Here is a 22,097-nt window from a genome sequence, read left to right on the forward strand (position 1 = left end):
CTTAAATTCCACGAACAGATCAATTAAAGGCAAGATTACCGATCTGTTGTTTACGTTTGGTATGTGTTTTAGCTGACACTGGCAGGTAGCAATCATGATGTCACGTTTTAACGATAAGAAAATATCACGCCATGACTGCTTTTTTGAAATTATCCTCTGCTAAATCGTGATAGTTGTGATTAATAAACTCTCAGAACCGCAAAATATCTCGTTTTTAGCATTTCAACTTCAAGTATTTGCTGTAAATAATTTACTTATGTTTATGTAATCATATAAATTACGAAAAACTAATTCGAAAAAACTGTTAAAATATTTTCGAATTAGTTTTCCATAATGCCGAAAATGTTGACTTATAAAATTTTGGTCCGAGTCATTCTGATCGAAGTCGATACGTACCTCTGAGGGCAGGATTCTGTCCTAACTATGCTTAGGATCTTGTTCTCCGGATGCTAAATTTATAAATTAGGACAAGAGCGAGTCTGTTCACCTTCCAAAAGCCGTACAACTACAAGTTGGGCAGAAGCTTCCCCTCTAATTTTGTGTTACTAATTTTCAAAATTTTGGCCCAAAATGAAATTTTCACCAAAGCTTCTTCATACTTTTATATATCCACAAATTGAAATATCCTGAAATCACGTACATTCAATTGAGATGCAAGTTATAGTTAGACACCTGTGAATATTCCTGAGCTTTGTTAAAGTTAACACCTGAGCATATGGCTGCTCATAAATTCATTTCACAGCACATCAAAATCAATTTACTGTAGTCTAACAAAATCTACAGAAAGTGTGAATATTGTTAAGTTGTTAATTTTAGCCGCTATGAGAAAGAGAGCATTGGATTTGGCTTTACGAATTACGGTCACAAACAGTTCCCTCGTATTGAGATTTTATTCGTAAAATTTTGGAGCTCATAAATTTCTTTTCTACTTTCAGTCAAAAAATTTTGTAAAGTAATAAACTGGCTCTCACAAGATTAAACATTGAATAATGTCAAACGCAGTATTAAGCCGTATGAAAGTAAACGAATAAATATCTCAAATATATCAACTGCTATATCCCAAGAACATTTCGAACTTTTCGGACACCATGTGCGATAAAAAAATCGCGTCATAATAGCAGAATAACATTTTATCTTTATCAAACATCATTATCTTTCCTTACCTAACAAAGCGTCTTTTGTTTGATTGCTAGATGCTTATGAAATTTCTTGGAAATAAGCACTAAGGGCTCGTTGATCTAATTGACATAATCGAAATTATCAATTATTTCCTAATGTACTTGTGTGACGTGTGTGAACTGGTGAGTTGTGGGGTTTGGTGCAATTTATTTGTTTTTTTTTCGTTCGTTATCCTTATTTAAACCGCCCGTCTGTAGGGCTCGTTCACAAGGAGTATTGTGAAGCCATGTAATCAAGTTGATTGTTTGTTCGTTGGTTGAAATTCGGAATAAAATCCCCTAGATATAGAATACCTATGTTTTTCTAACTTTAAACTTTACCGAAAGAATAAAATATTACTCACATCACCTCTGCTTTTTCTTTTGACGACGTAACCCATTTTCAAAATGTAATTAGTCTACATGGTTCAGAGAATCTTAAAACCCATTATATATATACATTCCCCAGAAGATGTACCGAAGTTTGGGGTTGCTATCCTTGATCCTGGTCTCCGTCGTGTCACTAAGATGTGACTACAAGGGTTACAAGGATGTCACGGACCGGCCTGTCGAATCTATGGAGTGGTTTAATACACTTTCTGAATCCTGGTAAATTATTCATCATCACTCGTTAATCTGCCAACTAATCCTGGTAAATTATTCATCATCACTCGTTAATCTACCAACTAATCCTGGTAAATTATTCATCATCACTCGTTAATCTGCCAACTAATCCTGGTAAATTATTCATCATCACTCGTTAATCTGCCAACTAATCCTGGTAAATTATTCATCATCACTCGTTAATCTGCCAACTAATCCTGGTAAATTATTCATCATCACTCGTTAATCTGCCAACTAATCCTGGTAAATTATTCATCATCACTTGTTAATCTGCCAACTAATCCTGGTAAATTATTCATCATCACTCGTTAATCTGCCAACTAATCCTGGTAAATTATTCATCATCACTCGTTAATCTGCCAACTAATCCTGGTAAATTATTCATCATCACTCGTTAATCTTCCAACTAATCCTGGTAAATTATTCATCATCACTCGTTAATCTGCCAACTAATCCTGGTAAATTATTCATCATCACTCGTTAATCTGCCAACTAATCCTGGTAAATTATTCATCATCACTCGTTAATCTGCCAACTAATCCTGGTAAATTATTCATCATCACTCGTTAATCTGCCAACTAATCCTGGTAAATTATTCATCATCACTTGTTAATCTGCCAACTAATCCTGGTAAATTATTCATCATCACTCGTTAATCTGCCAACTAATCCTGGTAAATTATTCATCATCACTCGTTAATCTGCCAATTAATCCTGGTAAATTATTCATCATCACTCGTTAATCTGCCAACTAATCCTAGTAAATTATTCATCATCACTCGTTAATCTGCCAACTAATCCTGGTAAATTATTCATCATCACTCGTTAATCTGCCAACTAATCCTGGTATATTATTCATCATCACTCGTTAATCTGCCAACTAATCCTGGTAAATTATTCATCATCACTCGTTAATCTGCCAACTAATCCTGGTAAATTATTCATCATCACTCGTTAATCTGCCAACTAATCCTGGTAAATTATTCATCATCACTCGTTAATCTGCCAACTAATCCTGGTAAATTATTCATCATCACTCGTTAATCTGCCAACTAATCCTGGTAAATTATTCATCATCACTCGTTAATCTACCAACTAATCCTGGTAAATTATTCATCATCACTCGTTAATCTGCCAACTAATCCTGGTAAATTATTCATCATCACTCGTTAATCTGCCAACTAATCCTGGTATATTATTCATCATCACTCGTTAATCTGCCAACTAATCCTGGTAAATTATTCATCATCACTCGTTAATCTGCCAACTAATCCTGGTAAATTATTCATCATCACTCGTTAATCTGCCAACTAATCCTGGTAAATTATTCATCATCACTCGTTAATCTACCAACTAATCCTGGTAAATTATTCATCATCACTCGTTAATCTGCCAACTAATCCTGGTAAATTATTCATCATCACTCGTTAATCTGCCAACTAATCCTGGTAAATTATTCATCATCACTCGTTAATCTGCCAACTAATCCTGGTAAATTATTCATCATCACTCGTTAATCTTCCAACTAATCCTGGTAAATTATTCATCATCACTCGTTAATCTGCCAACTAATCCTGGTAAATTATTCATCATCACTCGTTAATCTGCCAACTAATCCTGGTAAATTATTCATCATCACTCGTTAATCTACCAACTAATCCTGGTAAATTATTCATCATCACTCGTTAATCTGCCAACTAATCCTGGTAAATTATTCATCATCACTCGTTAATCTACCAACTAATCCTGGTAAATTATTCATCATCACTCGTTAATCTGCTAACTAATCCTGGTAAATTATTCATCATCACTCGTTAATCTACCAACTAATCCTGGTAAATTATTCATCATCACTCGTTAATCTGCCAACTAATCCTGGTAAATTATTCATCATCACTCGTTAATCTGCCAATTAATCCTGGTAAATTATTCATCATCACTCGTTAATCTGCCAACTAATCCTAGTAAATTATTCATCATCACTCGTTAATCTGCCAACTAATCCTGGTAAATTATTCATCATCACTCGTTAATCTGCCAACTAATCCTGCTAAATTATTCATCATCACTCGTTAATCTGCCAACTAATCCTGGTAAATTATTCATCATCACTCGTTAATCTGCCAACTAATCCTGGTAAATTATTCATCATCACTCGTTAATCTGCCAACTAATCCTGGTAAATTATTCATCATCACTCGTTAATCTGCCAACTAATCCTGGTAAATTATTCATCATCACTCGTTAATCTGCCAACTAATCCTGGTAAATTATTCATCATCACTCGTTAATCTGCCAACTAATCCTGGTAAATTATTCATCATCACTCGTTAATCTGCCAACTAATCCTGGTAAATTATTCATCATCACTCGTTAATCTGCCAACTAATCCTGGTAAATTATTCATCATCACTCGTTAATCTGCCAACTAATCCTGGTAAATTATTCATCATCACTCGTTAATCTACCAACTAATCCTGGTAAATTATTCATCATCACTCGTTAATCTACCAACTAATCCTGGTAAATTATTCATCATCACTCGTTAATCTGCCAACTAATCCTGGTAAATTATTCATCATCACTCGTTAATCTGCCAACTAATCCTGGTAAATTATTCATCATCACTCGTTAATCTGCCAACTAATCCTGGTAAATTATTCATCATCACTCGTTAATCTACCAACTAATCCTGGTAAATTATTCATCATCACTCGTTAATCTGCCAACTAATCCTGGTAAATTATTCATCATCACTCGTTAATCTGCCAACTAATCCTGGTAAATTATTCATCATTACTCGTTAATCTGCCAACTAATCCTGGTAAATTATTCATCATCACTCGTTAATCTACCAACTAATCCTGGTAAATTATTCATCATCATTCGTTAATCTACCAATTAATCCTGGTAAATTATTCATCATCACTCGTTAATCTACCAACTAATCCTGGTAAATTATTCATCATCACTCGTTAATCTGCCAACTAATCCTGGTAAATTTTTCATCATCACTCGTTAATCTGCCAACTAATCCTGGTAAATTATTCATCATCACTCGTTAATCTGCCAACTAATCCTGGTAAATTATTCATCATCACTCGTTAATCTGCCAACTAATCCTGGTAAATTATTCATCATCACTCGTTAATCTACCAATTAATCCTGGTAAATTATCGATCATCACTCGTTAATCTGCCAACTAATCCTGGTAAATTATTCATCATCACTCGTTAATCTGCCAATTAATCCTGGTAAATTATTCATCATCACTCGTTAATCTGCCAACTAATCCTGGTAAATTATTCATCATCACTCGTTAATCTGCCAACTAATCCTGGTAAATTATTCATCATCACTCGTTAATCTGCCAACTAATCCTGGTATATTATTCATCATCACTCGTTAATCTGCCAACTAATCCTGGTAAATTATTCATCATCACTCGTTAATCTGCCAACTAATCCTGGTAAATTATTCATCATCACTCGTTAATCTGCCAATTAATCCTGGTAAATTATTCATCATCACTCGTTAATCTGCCAATTAATCCTGGTAAATTATTCATCATCAGTCGTTAATCTACCAACTAATCCTGGTAAATTATTCATCATCACTCGTTAATCTACCAACTAATCCTGGTAAATTATTCATCATCACTCGTTAATCTGCCAACTAATCCTGGTAAATTATTCATCATCACTCGTTAATCTGCCAACTAATCCTGGTAAATTATTCATCATCACTCGTTAATCTACCAATTAATCCTGGTAAATTATCTATCATCACTCGTTAATCTGCCAACTAATCCTGGTAAATTATTCATCATCACTCGTTAATCTGCCAACTAATCCTGGTAAATTATTCATCATCACTCGTTAATCTGCCAACTAATCCTGGTAAATTATTCATCATCACTCGTTAATCTGCCAATTAATCCTGGTAAATTATTCATCATCACTCGTTAATCTACCAACTAATCCTGGTAAATTATTCATCATCATTCGTTAATCTACCAATTAATCCTGGTAAATTATTCATCATCACTCGTTAATCTACCAACTAATCCTGGTAAATTATTCATCATCACTCGTTAATCTGCCAACTAATCCTGGTAAATTATTCATCATCACTCGTTAATCTGCCAACTAATCCTGGTAAATTATTCATCATCACTCGTTAATCTGCCAACTAATCCTGGTAAATTATTCATCATCACTCGTTAATCTACCAACTAATCCTGGTAAATTATCTATCATCACTCGTTAATCTGCCAACTAATCCTGGTAAATTATTCATCATCACTCGATAATCTGCCAATTAATCCTGGTAAATTATTCATCATCACTCGTTAATCTGCCAACTAATCCTGGTAAATTATTCATCATCACTCGTTAATCTGCCAACTTATCCTGGTAAATTATTCATCATCACTCGTTAATCTACCAATTAATCCTGGTAAATTATCGATCATCACTCGTTAATCTGCCAACTAATCCTGGTAAATTATTCATCATCACTCGTTAATCTGCCAATTAATCCTGGTAAATTATTCATCATCACTCGTTAATCTGCCAACTGATCCTGGTAAATTATTCATCATCACTCGTTAATCTGCCAACTAATCCTGGTAAATTATTCATCATCACTTGTTAATCTGCCAACTAATCCTGGTAAATTATTCATCATCACTCGTTAATCTGCCAACTAATCCTGGTAAATTATTCATCATCACTCGTTAATCTGCCAACTAATCCTGGTAAATTATTCATCATCACTCGTTAATCTGCCAACTAATCCTGGTAAATTATTCATCATCACTCGTTAATCTGTCAATTAATCCTGGTAAATTATTCATCATCACTCGTTAATCTACCAACTAATCCTGGTAAATTATTCATCATCACTCGTTAATCTACCAATTAATCCTGGTAAATTATTCATCATCACTCGTTAATCTGCCAACTAATCCTGGTAAATTATTCATCATCACTCGTTAATCTGCCAACTAATCCTGGTAAATTATTCATCATCACTCGTTAATCTGCCAACTAATCCTGGTAAATTATTCATCATCACTCGTTAATCTGCCAACTAATCCTGGTAAATTATTCATCATCAATCGTTAATCTGCCAACTAATCCTGGTAAATTATTCATCATCACTCGTTAATCTGCCAACTAATCCTGGTAAATTATTCATCATCACTCGTTAATCTGCCAACTAATCCTGGTAAATTATTCATCATCACTCGTTAATCTGCCAACTAATCCTGGTAAATTATTCATCATCACTCGTTAATCTGTCAATTAATCCTGGTAAATTATTCATCATCACTCGTTAATCTACCAACTAATCCTGGTAAATTATTCATCATCACTCGTTAATCTACCAATTATTCCTGGTAAATTATTCATCATCACTCGTTAATCTGCCAACTAATCCTGGTAAATTATTCATCATCACTCGTTAATCTGCCAACTAATCCTGGTAAATTATTCATCATCACTCGTTAATCTGCCAACTAATCCTGGTAAATTATTCATCATCACTCGTTAATCTGCCAACTAATCCTGGTAAATTATTCATCATCAATCGTTAATCTACCAATTAATCCTGGTAAATTATCTATCATCACTCGTTAATCTGCCAACTAATCCTGGTAAATTATTCATCATCACTCGTTAATCTGCCAATTAATCCTGGTAAATTATTCATCATCACTCGTTAATCTGCCAATTAATCCTGGTAAATTATTCATCATCACTCGTTAATCTGCCAACTAATCCTGGTAAATTATTCATCATCACTCGTTAATCTACCAATTAATCCTGGTAAATTATCTATCATCACTCGTTAATCTGCCAACTAATCCTGGTAAATTATTCATCATCACTCGTTAATCTGCCAATTAATCCTGGTAAATTATTCATCATCACTCGTTAATCTACCAATTAATCCTGGTAAATTATTCATCATCACTCGTTAATCTACCAACTAATCCTGGTAAATTATTCATCATCACTCGTTAATCTGCCAATTAATCCTGGTAAATTATTCATCATCACTCGTTAATCTACCAATTAATCCTGGTAAATTATTCATCATCACTCGTTAATCTACCAACTAATCCTGGTAAATTATTCATCAACACTCGTTAATCTACCAGCCAACTCTGGAAGATCTGATATTGATGAGGCTAACAGAGTAACAGAGATTTCTGATATTGATGATACTAATACTACTAGTAAGAGCCAAATCTTATAGAGGTCATCCGGTCAAAAATAATCACGACAGTGACAACACGATATAGTATATACAGTGACATATCATTATCAACACATTACAACAATACAACAGACAAGATGAGCAGGTACCAAACCAACAAACGGGGGCTGTTCAACATGGTGAAGGAATCAGTAAACGTGAAGTTGGTGTCCGGGTTACCGGACTGGATCCTATCTCTGGAGCTGGAGAGGTTAGAGTTTTCGGAGGGCACCGTCCCAGCCATCACTAGAGTTAGAACTGACCAGGTATTCAAATATGTGGAATAATTGAATTTTTTTGTTTTTGTATGCTGTAAAGCTCCAAATTGGGCTTTGAGGGCTACATTGTCATATAGGGAGAAATCAAATAAATTAATATCAAATTCAAAAAGAAAATTTATATGAAACAAATATAAATTTGAGAACCGCGATGGTTTCACGTGCCAAATACGATTTTTAGAACACACCTACTTAACGGTCTCGTGTTACAGGATATGGTAAGATGTCTGAATGAGGTTAACCAAGAGGTGAAGCTGCGGCGTGTTACCTTCGACATGAACATTCTTCTACACAGCAAGGGATCTATCGCTCTCCTCGCCATCAAGGTGAGTTTAACATCATAAACCTCACATTATAAACCTCACATTATAAACCTCACATTATAAACCTCACATTATAAACCTCACATTATAAACCTCACATTATAAACCTCACATTATAAACCTCACATTATAAACCTCACATTATAAACCTCACATTATAAACCTCACATTATAAACCTCACATTATAAACCTCACATTATAAACCTCACATTATAAACCTCACATTATAAACCTGCAGCATTAATCATAATTTTCTGCATGCACATTTGATTCCGAATGAAGACTATAACTTGACGAATTGTTTAGGTTATTAGCTGGGCCAGTCAGAAAAATTTGGCGCGATCTTCAAGTCACTTCCTGTTTGTGAAACAGACCCTCTAGTAAAATGGGACTCATTCTGTCAGGCTGTCACCCCGACACTCCGCCATATCTTCGAGTGTGTTTATAAACACTGAGATCCCCAGGTAAGTGGATATTTACCAAGTAATTTTAAATCAACATTTGCAGCTACTTCTCGGTGTAAGTGGACAGTTGTCTCTCAATGGAGTGACTCTTATGGCCCAAGCAAGACTAGAAATCCTGATGAACACTAAACAAGAATTCCCTGGTCTTGTCAGTGCTACTTTCTCTTTCACTGAGAGGTTACTTTGTCTTTCACTGAGAGGTTTTGTTTCGTTGTCAATAAATCCTTGATAGAATACGAATAATCATCATCTTAAGTTATATGACCAATATAATAAATCAACATTCTGCATTCCCAAAACCATTAACAAACAAAATGAATGGAAAACGATCAAGTTTAAATTGATCGAGCTTCAGCTTGTTCATCTTACAGTTTGAGTTACACATTTACAGTTACCTTGACACAAGCCTTGTTCAGGCCGCATTTTGCTTGCAATGTGGACATGTACAATCTGATCGGGCTTGACACGTTTGGTATTGACAAATGGGTAAACGAAAAAGTTGAAGATATAATACAGCAGCGTGAGATTTACAATAATTTTTTTTACAATAAGTTTTAATGATCTTAAAATGTAGAATTTAAAATCTCGTCATTCTGATGTGGAAACAAAATGATTTGGTATCGGGTTATGGGATTTGATAAATTGAGTTCGGCTAATCAGCATAACATAATTAGTGGCAGCATCCGGCAGTATGGAAGGAAGATGCCAGCTGTACTAATTATCTTAAAACGATATTTCGAGTTCAACTTTAATCATTTCCAGAACTGGTTTACCCTGGAATGTTGTTTATGGATCTAACAGGTCTATCTACCGGACAAGCTGTTCAGACATCTCTTCTTAGCGGCATACACGGCGGTGAGTTTTGTTCCTATTTGTTGTTTTATTTTATTTGTTGTTGTTACTTTAACTTATTGAGATATAATTTGCATTTCCGAAGTCAGTTTTCAAGTTCGACGCATGATAACTATAAAGCTATACCCTGCCTCATTCTTAAACTTCTTTGTAGACTAATGATGATTATAACACTACTTATTGTGAGGTTTTTGCTGGGGTTTAATGATCATATTTTCTCAGATTTCAAAGAGTGGCCCGCAGCTTATTCAGTAGCTGTAAAAATCAGCCCTGCAGATGATAACACGAACGGTTAAGTTTTTTAATATTCTGAAACTGTTTCGTTTTTTAGTGTTAACAATGTTTATGTTTTGATCAGTTTATCACTATAAGCAATCGGGATCTTGCATTTAATCCTCCACAGTTAACAATAATAATAATAATAATAATATTTATTATATTTATTTGTATAATTTGTGATTGTTTCTCCCGGTTTTCTTCCCTTGCGTAGCAAGCCCTGTCTCTTGTAAAAACAACCTCGAAAGATTTGTAGATACACATAGTCTCTACACCTTTACCCTCTGGTCCCTAGGGTCAGCTGATCCCGGGCCAGAGGAAAACTACCGACTGCCAAGGTTTGACGCCTAGGCAGTCGAGACCTCTTATTGAGACCCTTTATAATAATAATAATAACAAAGTATTTATATCCCGCTCATATTAGCAACTAGTAACCAAGAATGGTACTAGCTACTAATGTCAGAGCGGCTGTCCAAACAAAGATAAAACTTTAATAATTTAGAATTCTCCAACAAAAAATTCTCAATTTCCTTTAAACTGCTTATTAGTAACACTAACGTCTAAAAACTACCTTATCGGACCTTATTTGGACGGACATTACATGAACGGACATAATTATGAACGGACATTAATATGAACGCTCGAAGGCATTCAAAACCATCAAAAATCCGAATTTTTTTGACGTTTTTTTTAATTTCAGCAAATGATTTTTAAATCCATTTTTTATACAGTAAGTAAGAAAAGCAGTCATTAAGCAGCAAAAATGTTAAAATATGTGTACATGATCAGTTTTTAATATCACATATCATCTTCATCAAATGGGTTTTCGTGCATGAAATAGTCCATGCTTAAAAGCTTAAAGCATCAGTGATTTCTAGCTTTATAGAAAACTTTTTTATCAAACTACCCCGGTCCTGCATTTCAGTGTTAACTTTTACAAGCCATTCGGCGTGAAGTGGTTTTATCTTAGACAACTTAAGGTTAACCTTAACATCACGTGGAGCTTTCCTATCACTGTTTCATTACCTCCCGGTCCCCTCAGTAATATGAACTATAACAACGTCGGACAATGTCCTTGGCAACACGATTTACCGTAATATCTAGAGGCTGGAACAAGTTTGTCATGTTGGCGGGGACTAGTTCATGAACTATGTTGTGGAGTGCCATAATTTCGTTGACTTTTTTCCGCCAAGTGACCCTTCAAAACATCATATACTAGTAGAGTTTTCTGTGCCTCCAGCAGACCAAGGAGAACCTTTCCATCGTTAACTTACGGCACAATAAAGTTCTCAAAGTTGTCATATTCTGGACAAAAAGTTCGAAATGGAAAAATGTTTGAAAAAATTTCAACGGACTTTAACTTGGACGGACATTAATTGAACGGACTTTATTTGAACGGACATTAAGATGAACGCTAGGGCCTCCAGCGTTTAAGTAATGTCCGTCCAAATAAGGTCCGATAAGGTATATTATACGACAGACATGGTGGTACAATCAGACATCAGATGGAATAAACTATAAGAGAAAAATAATAATCTCGACACGTCATAATGGTTACCTTTATCTATTCAAAAGAATTTAATTAATTGAACTTCATTATACACTCTTCTTTATTTGTAGATCAAAACAACAAACACAAACTGAGGCCTGCATCCCCGTCAATACTTCAATACCACACAATCAATAAAAGTAAAGTTTACCAGTGTCTGTTTTAGAAAGTGAGTTTGTGGTTAAAGTTGGTAGTGTGGATGACTCAGCTCCTCACATGGAACGAATAAAACACAGTGGCGAAGTACAATTCGACTTGGCTCTTCAATCCCTTTCATACCCACAGGTACGCATAGGAAATAATTAACTAATGTATCTTATCGAGATTTTTAGGATTTGCTGTCTTCACCAACTACTAGTAGTTAGTACTCATTTTAGTCACAGTCTTTAATATCATGTAGAGTTACCGTCAAAATAATTTCGAATACTGAGAGGCAAAAAGTCATTTTAAGTTTACTGTATACTAGTATACTGAAGAGTGTAGTACTAGTTCAGTAGTTCAGGAATACTTACTTTCCTATTTTCATGTTAGGTGGAAGTGAAAGTGACGAAAGATGTTAGTTTTGCCGTGGATCCAGTGATATTATCAAAGCAAGTTGACCTGACGATGATTCTTGATGGAAATACGATGAACAAATCCTACTCAATTGATTACCAAGATGGTCAGGGCTCCTGGAAAATAGATGTCAATGTATGGGGTCAGTTTCCTTTTCAATATTTTGTCGTAGTATTCTGTAAACCGGGGTTTACTTTTAGATGCGTTCCCAGCTAGCAGCTTATACTCTTATATATAGTAATATATATATAGTAATATATTAGTATAAATCAATTCAGATTTTGTTTGCTTTATATGTGGTTTTATTTTATCTGATACATGATTTGAATAAATTGAAACAAAGGAGTTGACCGCACTCCAGGACCATCAGCCAAATCAGGTCCGCGGCAGTGGGACCTATAGTTCTGTTAAATTCGAGTTTAAACTTTTAAAGTAAACTCGACAATCTAAGAATCTAGCAGAACTATACTAGGCTGGCACGAAGAGCAAGTATTTAATACCTTGCTCCCCCCACTGTGACCGAAGCACGACGTTTTGCTTGGCCGATTAAAATCTTAAGTGTATAATATAAAATCATAGTGATGGTTGCTAAAGTCGTAATTGTGGTGTTCCATCGTCCGTTTTCCAAAGGCGAGTCCGTTCCGATATGTTGTTTCCTCCATCCTACTCAATTTGAATCACCGCATCTGTCAAAGGTTTGACTTGGATGATTTGTGGCAAACTTTGAGTGCTAGCCAGATTTGTCTGAGTACAAGCATCTGCTTGTTCGTTGCAATCCAGTTCTGTGGCGGCATCTGCCATGACAATTCGTCGAGGGTTCATCTTCACATGCGCAGCCCTCTCCACTTCTCTGATTTTCTTTTCCAAATAGTCAGAGAAGTCCAGGCTGACGTATTCGCTTGATTCCAGGTAGCTCTGTACCTTCTTTTCCAAGTCTTCGATCATCGAGTAATTCTGTCCTTTTCTGGTCCAAAATATGACAGCAGCCCCGATGGTGACGACTGCAAACAGTAACACAACGGTTACTAGCAATATGATCTCCTCAAGGATCATTTTAAAGATTCGAGAAAGTTGAGGGAGTAGTAGAATGCTTTAAAGAGCGATTCGTTCAATTCAGTGAGAGCACAAAGCAATGAGTGTTGTGATAAGACCGAAGTGAACCAGAACATTGTGCGTTACCAAGGTAATTATGCGCGCAAATTTGCACGCGCGGTTTGTTGTCGTAAAATGCACGTGCAAGTCAAATACATTAAACTGCTCCTCTAGTCTCTAGCTTGCCAAATAAAAAGAATATGAAGAGAATGACCAATGACTTATTGTCTGTTTTGAAATTCACAAATAATCTTCCGCCCAAAATTGGTGTTATCCGTTGCAAGTTAAAACTTTCGTATTCGTTTCTGCTTCGGAAACAATGATCAAGCCATGGAAGCGATCATTAGTCATTTGTATCAAAGCGACAACTTCACATAACATGAACTTTCGTCTGAAATCTGAAGTATAGCTCAGTGTTTCTATTTGAAACGTAATAACGTATATAATCTTATAATCATACTTTGACATCATTTCTTTTTTCAGCGTATTTGTTACCAGCAGCAGTTATTAAACAAACAGGCGTAGAAGTGGTCCACTATCCGACTTTCGCTTCAGAGGCAACTTGTAACGAAGGTAACTTCAAGCTATACATACATTCACGATTCATCTTATCACAATTCAGCAATTTCATGATTATTTTTGATACTTCTTACAACTTTACAAAATGATGTTTGAATTTGATTATCATCATATTATTATATAGGTATAAACAAACATCAGCTTCGTCGCGGTTTTTGTCTACACATCATATCAAGGTGACTAACAACACCTCCCTCCCTAGACTGCCCCCAGCTAGGAGTACTGTGTGTGCAGGTGACTAACAACTTAACAACACCTCCCTCCCTAGACTGACCCCAGCTAGGAGTACTGTATGTGTAGGTGACTAACAACACCTCCCTCCCTAGACTGCCCCCAGATAGGAGTACTGTATGTGCAGGTGACTAACAACACCTCCCTCCCTAGACTGCCCCCAGCTAGGAGTACTGCATGTGTAGGTGACTAACAACACCTCCCTCCCTAGACTGCCCCCAGCTAGGAGTACTGTATGTGCAGGTGACTAACAACACCTCCCTCCCTAGACTGCCCCCAGCTAGGAGTACTGTATGTGTAGGTGACTAACAACACCTCCCTCCATAGACTGCCCCCAGCTAGGAGTACTGTATGTGTAGGTGACTAACAACACCTCCCTCCCTAGACTGCCCCCAGCTAGGAGTACTGTATGTGTAGGTGACTAACAACACCTCCCTCCCTAGACTGCCCCCAGCTAGGAGTACTGTATGTGTAGGTGACTAACAACACCTCCCTCCCTAGACTGCCCCCAGCTAGGAGTACTGTATGTGCAGGTGACTAACAACACCTCCTTCCCTACACTGCCCCCAGCTAGGAGTACTGTATGTGTAGGTGACTAACAACACCTCCCTCCCTAGACTGCCCCCAGCTAGGAGTACTGTATGTGTAGGTGACTAACAACACCTCCCTCCCTAGACTGCCCCCAGCTAGGAGTACTGTATGTGTAGGTGACTAACAACACCTCCCTTCCTAGACTGCCCCCAGCTAGGAGTACTGTATGTGCAGGTGACTAACAACACCTCCCTCCCTAGACTGCCCCCAGCTAGGAGTACTGTATGTGCAGGTGACTAACAACACCTCCCTCCCTAGACTGCCCCCAGCTAGGAGTACTGTATGTGTAGGTGACTAACAACACCTCCCTCCCTAGACTGCCCCCAGCTAGGAGTACTGTATGTGTAGGTGACTAACAACACCTCCCTCCCTAGACTGCCCCCAGCTAGGAGTACTGTATGTGTAGGTGACTAACAACACCTCCCTCCCTAGACTGCCCCCAGCTAGGAGTACTGTATGTGTAGGTGACTAACAACACCTCCCTCCCTAGACTGCCCCCAGCTAGGAGTACTGAATGTGTAGGTGACTAACAACACCTCCCTCCCTAGACTGCCCCCAGTTAGGAGTACTGTATGTGTATGTGACTAACAACACCTCCCTCCCTAGACTGCCCCCAGCTAGGAGTACTGTATGTGTAGGTGACTAACAACACCTCCCTCCCTAGACTGCCCCCAGCTAGGAGTACTGTATGTGTAGGTGACTAACAACACCTCCCTCCCTAGACTGCCCCCAGCTAGGAGTACTGTATGTGCAGGTGACTAACAACACCTTCCTCCCTAGACTGCCCCCAGCTAGAAGTACTGTATGTGTAGGTGACTAACAACACCTCCCTTCCTAGACTGCCCCCAGCTAGGAGTACTGTATGTGCAGGTGACTAACAACACCTCCCTCCCTAGACTGCCCCCAGCTAGGAGTACTGTATGTGCAGGTGACTAACAACACCTCCCTCCCTAGACTGCCCCCAGCTAGGAGTACTGTATGTGTAGGTGACTAACAACACCTCCCTCCCTAGACTGCCCCCAGCTAGGAGTACTGTATGTGTAGGTGACTAACAACACCTCCCTCCCTAGACTGCCCCCAGCTAGGAGTACTGTGTGTGCAGGTGACTAACAACACCTCCCTCCCTAGACTGACCCCAGCTAGGAGTACTGTATGTGTAGGTGACTAACAACACCTCCCTCCCTAGACTGCCCCCAGCTAGGAGTACTGTATGTGCAGGTGACTAACAACACCTCCCTCCCTAGACTGCCCCCAGCTAGGAGTACTGTATGTGTAGGTGACTAACAACACCTCCCTCCATAGACTGCCCCCAGCTAGGAGTACTGTATGTGTAGGTGACTAACAACACCTCCCTCCCTAGACTGCCCCCAGCTAGGAGTACTGTATGTGTAGGTGACTAACAACACCTCCCTCCCTAGACTGCCCCCAGCTAGGAGTACTGTATGTGTAGGTGACTAACAACACCTCCCTCCCTAGACTGCCCCCAGCTAGGAGTACTGTATGTGCAGGTGACTAACAACACCTCCTTCCCTACACTGCCCCCAGCTAGGAGTACTGTATGTGTAGGTGACTAACAACACCTCCCTCCCTAGACTGCCCCCAGCTAGGAGTACTGTATGTGTAGGTGACTAACAACACCTCCCTCCCTAGACTGCCCCCAGCTAGGAGTACTGTATGTGCAGGTGACTAACAACACCTTCCTCCCTAGACTGCCCCCAGCTAGAAGTACTGTATGTGTAGGTGACTAACAACACCTCCCTTCCTAGACTGCCCCCAGCTAGGAGTACTGTATGTGCAGGTGACTAACAACACCTCCCTCCCTAGACTGCCCCCAGCTAGGAGTACTGTATGTGCAGGTGACTAACAACACCTCCCTCCCTAGACTGCCCCCAGCTAGGAGTACTGTATGTGTAGGTGACTAACAACACCTCCCTCCCTAGACTGCCCCCAGCTAGGAGTACTGTATGTGTAGGTGACTAACAACACCTCCCTCCCTAGACTGCCCCCAGCTAGGAGTACTGTATGTGTAGGTGACTAACAACACCTCCCTCCCTAGACTGCCCCCAGCTAGGAGTACTGTATGTGTAGGTGACTAACAACACCTCCCTCCCTAGACTGCCCCCAGCTAGGAGTACTGAATGTGTAGGTGACTAACAACACCTCCCTCCCTAGACTGCCCCCAGTTAGGAGTACTGTATGTGTATGTGACTAACAACACCTCCCTCCCTAGACTGCCCCCAGCTAGGAGTACTGTATGTGTAGGTGACTAACAACACCTCCCTCCCTAGACTGCCCCCAGCTAGGAGTACTGTATGTGTAGGTGACTAACAACACCTCCCTCCCTAGACTGCCCCCAGCTAGGAGTACTGTATGTGCAGGTGACTAACAACACCTCCCTCCCTAGACTGCCCCCAGCTAGGAGTACTGTATGTGTAGGTGACTAACAACACCTCCCTCCCTAGACTGCCCCCAGCTAGGAGTACTGTATGTGTAGGTGACTAACAACACCTCCCTCCCTAGACTGCCCCCAGCTAGGAGTACTGTATGTGCAGGTGACTAACAACACCTCCCTCCCTAGACTGCCCCCAGCTAGGAGTACTGTATGTGTAGGTGACTAACAACACCTCCCTCCCTAGACTGCCCCCAGCTAGGAGTACTGTATGTGTAGGTGACTAACAACACCTCCCTCCCTAGACTGCCCCCAGCTAGGAGTACTGTATGTGCAGGTGACTAACAACACCTCCCTCCCTAGACTGCCCCCAGCTAGGAGTACTGTATGTGTAGGTGACTAACAACACCTCCCTCCCTAGACTGCCCCCAGCTAGGAGTACTGTATGTGTAGGTGACTAACAACACCTCCCTCCCTAGACTGCCCCCAGCTAGGAGTACTGTATGTGCAGGTGACTAACAACACCTCCCTCCCTAGACTGCCCCCAGCTAGGAGTACTGTATGTGTAGGTGACTAACAACACCTCCCTCCCTAGACTGCCCCCAGCTAGGAGTACTGTATGTGTAGGTGACTAACAACACCTCCCTCCCTAGACTGCCCCCAGCTAGGAGTACTGTATGTGTAGGTGACTAACAACACCTCCCTCCCTAGACTGCCCCCAGCTAGGAGTACTGTATGTGTAGGTGACTAACAACACCTCCCTCCCTAGACTGCCCCCAGCTAGAAGTACTGAATGTGTAGGTGACTAACAACACCTCCCTCCCTAGACTGCCCCCAGTTAGGAGTACTGTATGTGTATGTGACTAACAACACCTCCCTCCCTAGACTGCCCCCAGCTAGGAGTACTGTATGTGTAGGTGACTAACAACACTTCCCTCCCTAGACTGCCCCCAGCTAGGAGTACTGTATGTGCAGGTGACTAACAACACCTTCCTCCCTAGACTGCCCCCAGCTAGGAGTACTGTATGTGTAGGTGACTAACAACACCTCCCTCCCTAGACTGCCCCCAGCTAGGAGTACTGTATGTGCAGGTGACTAACAACACCTCCCTCCCTAGACTGCCCCCAGCTAGGAGTACTGTAATTAAACGGAATTAAACGGAATTAAAACGGAATTAAACGGAATTAAACGGAATTAAACGTAAAGTTGTCAGAGATGGCACTAACACCATCGTCTCGACTATACATGAATGAATAACATATCTAGAGTAGGTAAAATTCGAGATTCAAGAATCATGAAAATTTAAAACAAAATCACTTAAAATTTAACTCCCGTACAAACAACCGAAATAGAAATAATTGCTGAAATAATAATTTAACAAAAGAGGAAGTAGTAAAAGGCAACTTCAATGGTCACTAAACTGCGATATTAGTATTCGAGTCCACAAAAGACACATTCATACTCAAACAGTCCTCCCACTCACAGTCACAACGTACTGGAAACAGTAATCACTAGTGTTCCATGCTCGTACAACAGATCGTGAAATCTGCATAATGATGGTTGATCTGTATCATGTCTGTTGAGTTGGTAGTCCTGATGGGGTGACAGGCAGTATTGGCGTCTTTTTCGGGTTCCTGATGCGGTGACAGTTGCAAAGGAATTTGCCCAGTTCTTGCACATGGGCAGAATTCATGATAGCTCCGTATTCCTTGAGCAGCAAAAGACTCTTAAGGTTTTCCGACAGTGAGAGTCTCGCTGAGTGGTACATTGGACATTCAGTGAGGCAGTGTTCTTCATTTTCAATGATTGTTCCTTCGAAAAAGGGGAGATATTCTAAGCCTTGAACGTTATCCTTGTTGCAGCAGAATCTGCAGGCTCTCGTCCACGTTCCAGTTTCTTTTGTGTATCTCCCTCTTTCAATAAGAAGGTCATGGCTACTGGAGCGGATTTTTGCTATGTGCATGCGACATTGACTATTCTTTAGATTGAGATACTACTGTATGTGTAGGTGACTAACAACACCTCCCTCCCTAGACTGCCCCCAGCTAGGAGTACTGTATGTGTAGGTGACTAACAACACCTCCCTCCCTAGACTGCCCCCAGCTAGGAGTACTGTATGTGCAGGTGACTAACAACACCTCCCTCCCTAGACTGCCCCCAGCTAGGAGTACTGTATGTGTAGGTGACTAACAACACCTCCCTCCCTAGACTGCCCCCAGCTAGGAGTACTGTATGTGTAGGTGACTAACAACACCTCCCTCCCTAGACTGCCCCCAGCTAGGAGTACTGTATGTGCAGGTGACTAACAACACCTCCCTCCCTAGACTGCCCCCAGCTAGGAGTACTGTATGTGCAGGTGACTAACAACACCTCCCTCCCTAGACTGCCCCCAGATAGGAGTACTGTATGTGCAGGTGACTAACAACACCTCCCTCCCTAGACTGCCCCCAGCTAGGAGTACTGTATGTGTAGGTGACTAACAACACCTCCCTCCCTAGACTGCCCCCAGCTAGGAGTACTGTATGTGTAGGTGACTAACAACACCTCCCTCCCTAGACTGCCCCCAGCTAGGAGTACTGTATGTGTAGGTGACTAACAACACCTCCCTCCCTAGACTGCCCCCAGCTAGGAGTACTGTATGTGTAGGTGACTAACAACACCTCCCTCCCTAGACTGCCCCCAGCTAGGAGTACTGTATGTGTAGGTGACTAACAACACCTCCCTCCCTAGACTGCCCCCAGATAGGAGTACTGTATGTGTAGGTGACTAACAACATCTCCCTCCCTAGACTGCCCCCAGCTAGGAGTACTGTATGTGCAGGTTACTAACAACACCTCCCTCCCTAGACTGCCCCCAGCTAGGAGTACTGTATGTGCACCTCCACAGAGCAGAGGGCATCGCTCACGAGGACCCTGAGGAGAGTGTTGATCCTAATGTTAGAGTTTATCTGAACAACCAGCAGGTTATTTACTAATTATTAATTTAATGTAATTAATTAATGTAAGCATATTGTCATGATATCTGTAAATATGGTAAAGTATATGGTGAAAGTTATATGAAGAGGATAACGTTTATAAAACATCCCAAAACGTGTTTCAAAGCAAAATCTCGAATGTTGATTAAGAAGGGTATATCATCATCAATTATGAAAGAAATTGCTCTATTTTCAATTAGAGGACGTAATAGTTTCTGAATAGTGGAGATGCTTGTCGTGGAAGTTTTTCTATGTTTGAAAATTAAAAGACTTAATATTTGTATTCCTTGCATAAGGTGTACAAATCAGAGACATATCCTAATTCCGGTGATCCAATATTCGACGAGAAATTCCAGATACTTGTTCGGACAAAATACTCTACCATTCCAGAAATAGCTGACCAGGTAAATTGCTGAGAGTAAGAAACTCTTATTAGCAGTTATTAATAAAAATTGGGAAATTATCGAATACAATTAATAATACATCATAAGGAGTCATGAAGATGATTATGCACTCGACATAGAGGACCTGGGACACCACCCTCAGGCAAAGCGATTACTTTTACTTATTTTTCAGACCCTGAGATTTGACGTATCCGACTATGACAAGTTTACAGACGACGACTTTTTGGGTCAAACTTCTGTCAACCTTTCAACTGTGAGTCGAGCTTAAATTCTTAAAGTGTAATTTGTAAAAGCGACCCAAGCTATATACTAGGATCGTTCGGCGGTCCACTAAAAGTAACTCGTCTTAAGATTGAAAATAATACAAGATAATGTATTTACCATTTACTCTGCATGCATTTTCCATGAAACAAACTACTTCCCTCATTTGCATTGCCATTACCATCGACAATAAAGTAGAAAAATTAACAAAAAACAATAACTTGTGGTGACACAACATTTAATTTTATATCCCGCAGGACGTGGTTGTTAACAAAGGTCTCTACCTACAGAAAAGGGCGTCAAAAGTTGGATACAGTGTCCTGTATGTTTCCATGGTGTTCAAACCAGTACCATTCTATAAATAGAATTATTGGTTCGAGGGACAATTGTGAAATGCAAAGTAGCTGATTGTTCAAAATATATGAAATTTATTAGCTGTTAACTGATTCTTCGGGATTAGATTTAAATTTTTGAATTGATTCTGACCCTTTTTATTTTTCAGAATGTGAAAAATGTAACATTGTTGTTTAACAGTAGACTGCTACTACGGCTATGCAAAAGTACTTTAGCTTAAAATGGGTCAAATATAGTTTTTTCGGTGTATAAAAATCCCAAATCTAGCGATCAACTGCAAAAAAAATGAAAAAAACGTAATCAATAATTGTATTGTCCCATTCATTCACAATTGATTATAGGAGGCACTTACGATGCGTTACGACACTAACTGAGCTCATTACAGTTTACATGCCTTGAATAATGGGAAAAGCGACCGACATATTTCATTATCGGTATCATTTTGCGTTTGGGTACGGTAATTCAAATTGATATCACTTCCTTTTGTTTGGAAAAAGGAAACACTAGCAACGGTCCTGCGGTCCAACTCCACTCTACCCAATTTTGGGTTTTGTTTAAGATACATGATCCTGATTCAACTGCAGTACACCTCATCACGGGACATTGTGGCCTCAACAAACACCTACACACCATTCGCAAATCAGACACAAGTGCTTCTCCTAAATGCGGCGACGGAGAGGAGACTGTCTCACACTTTCTCGGACTGCGGACAGTGCCCGGCTATTGCCCAAATTGAAATAAGAGGTCAATATTTCCGGGACTAATACCTCTCTCACAATGACATATTCGACAACCAACACATCTCCACCATTGTCAACTTTACAAACCACACTAAACGCTTAGTGGTGCTAGAGGAGTTGGACCAGACAGGTGTAAC

At 39.6% G+C, this 22,097-nt stretch overlaps 1 protein-coding gene across 1 annotated transcript; it reads left to right on the top strand.

The window, feature by feature from the left end:
- The first annotated feature begins 1,151 nt into the window (after positions 1-1,151).
- On the top strand, positions 1,152-21,451 carry LOC134821882 (uncharacterized). Its single transcript, XM_063832690.1, has 15 exons — positions 1,152-1,301; positions 1,627-1,766; positions 8,154-8,313; positions 8,538-8,651; positions 9,157-9,290; positions 9,530-9,633; positions 9,876-9,968; positions 10,188-10,256; positions 11,957-12,075; positions 12,322-12,487; positions 13,921-14,010; positions 20,074-20,189; positions 20,498-20,605; positions 20,778-20,858; positions 21,124-21,451. The coding sequence occupies exons 1-15, from the start codon at positions 1,275-1,277 to the stop codon at positions 21,229-21,231; spliced, it is 1,629 nt and encodes a 542-aa protein (XP_063688760.1). The 5' UTR covers positions 1,152-1,274; the 3' UTR covers positions 21,232-21,451.
- The last annotated feature ends 646 nt before the right edge of the window (positions 21,452-22,097 follow it).

The sequence above is a fragment of the Bolinopsis microptera genome, chromosome 10 (genome assembly GCF_026151205.1).
Source record: "Bolinopsis microptera isolate Bmic1 chromosome 10, MBARI_Bmic_1.0, whole genome shotgun sequence".
In the NCBI taxonomy this organism is placed as follows: Eukaryota; Metazoa; Ctenophora; class Tentaculata; order Lobata; family Bolinopsidae; genus Bolinopsis; species Bolinopsis microptera.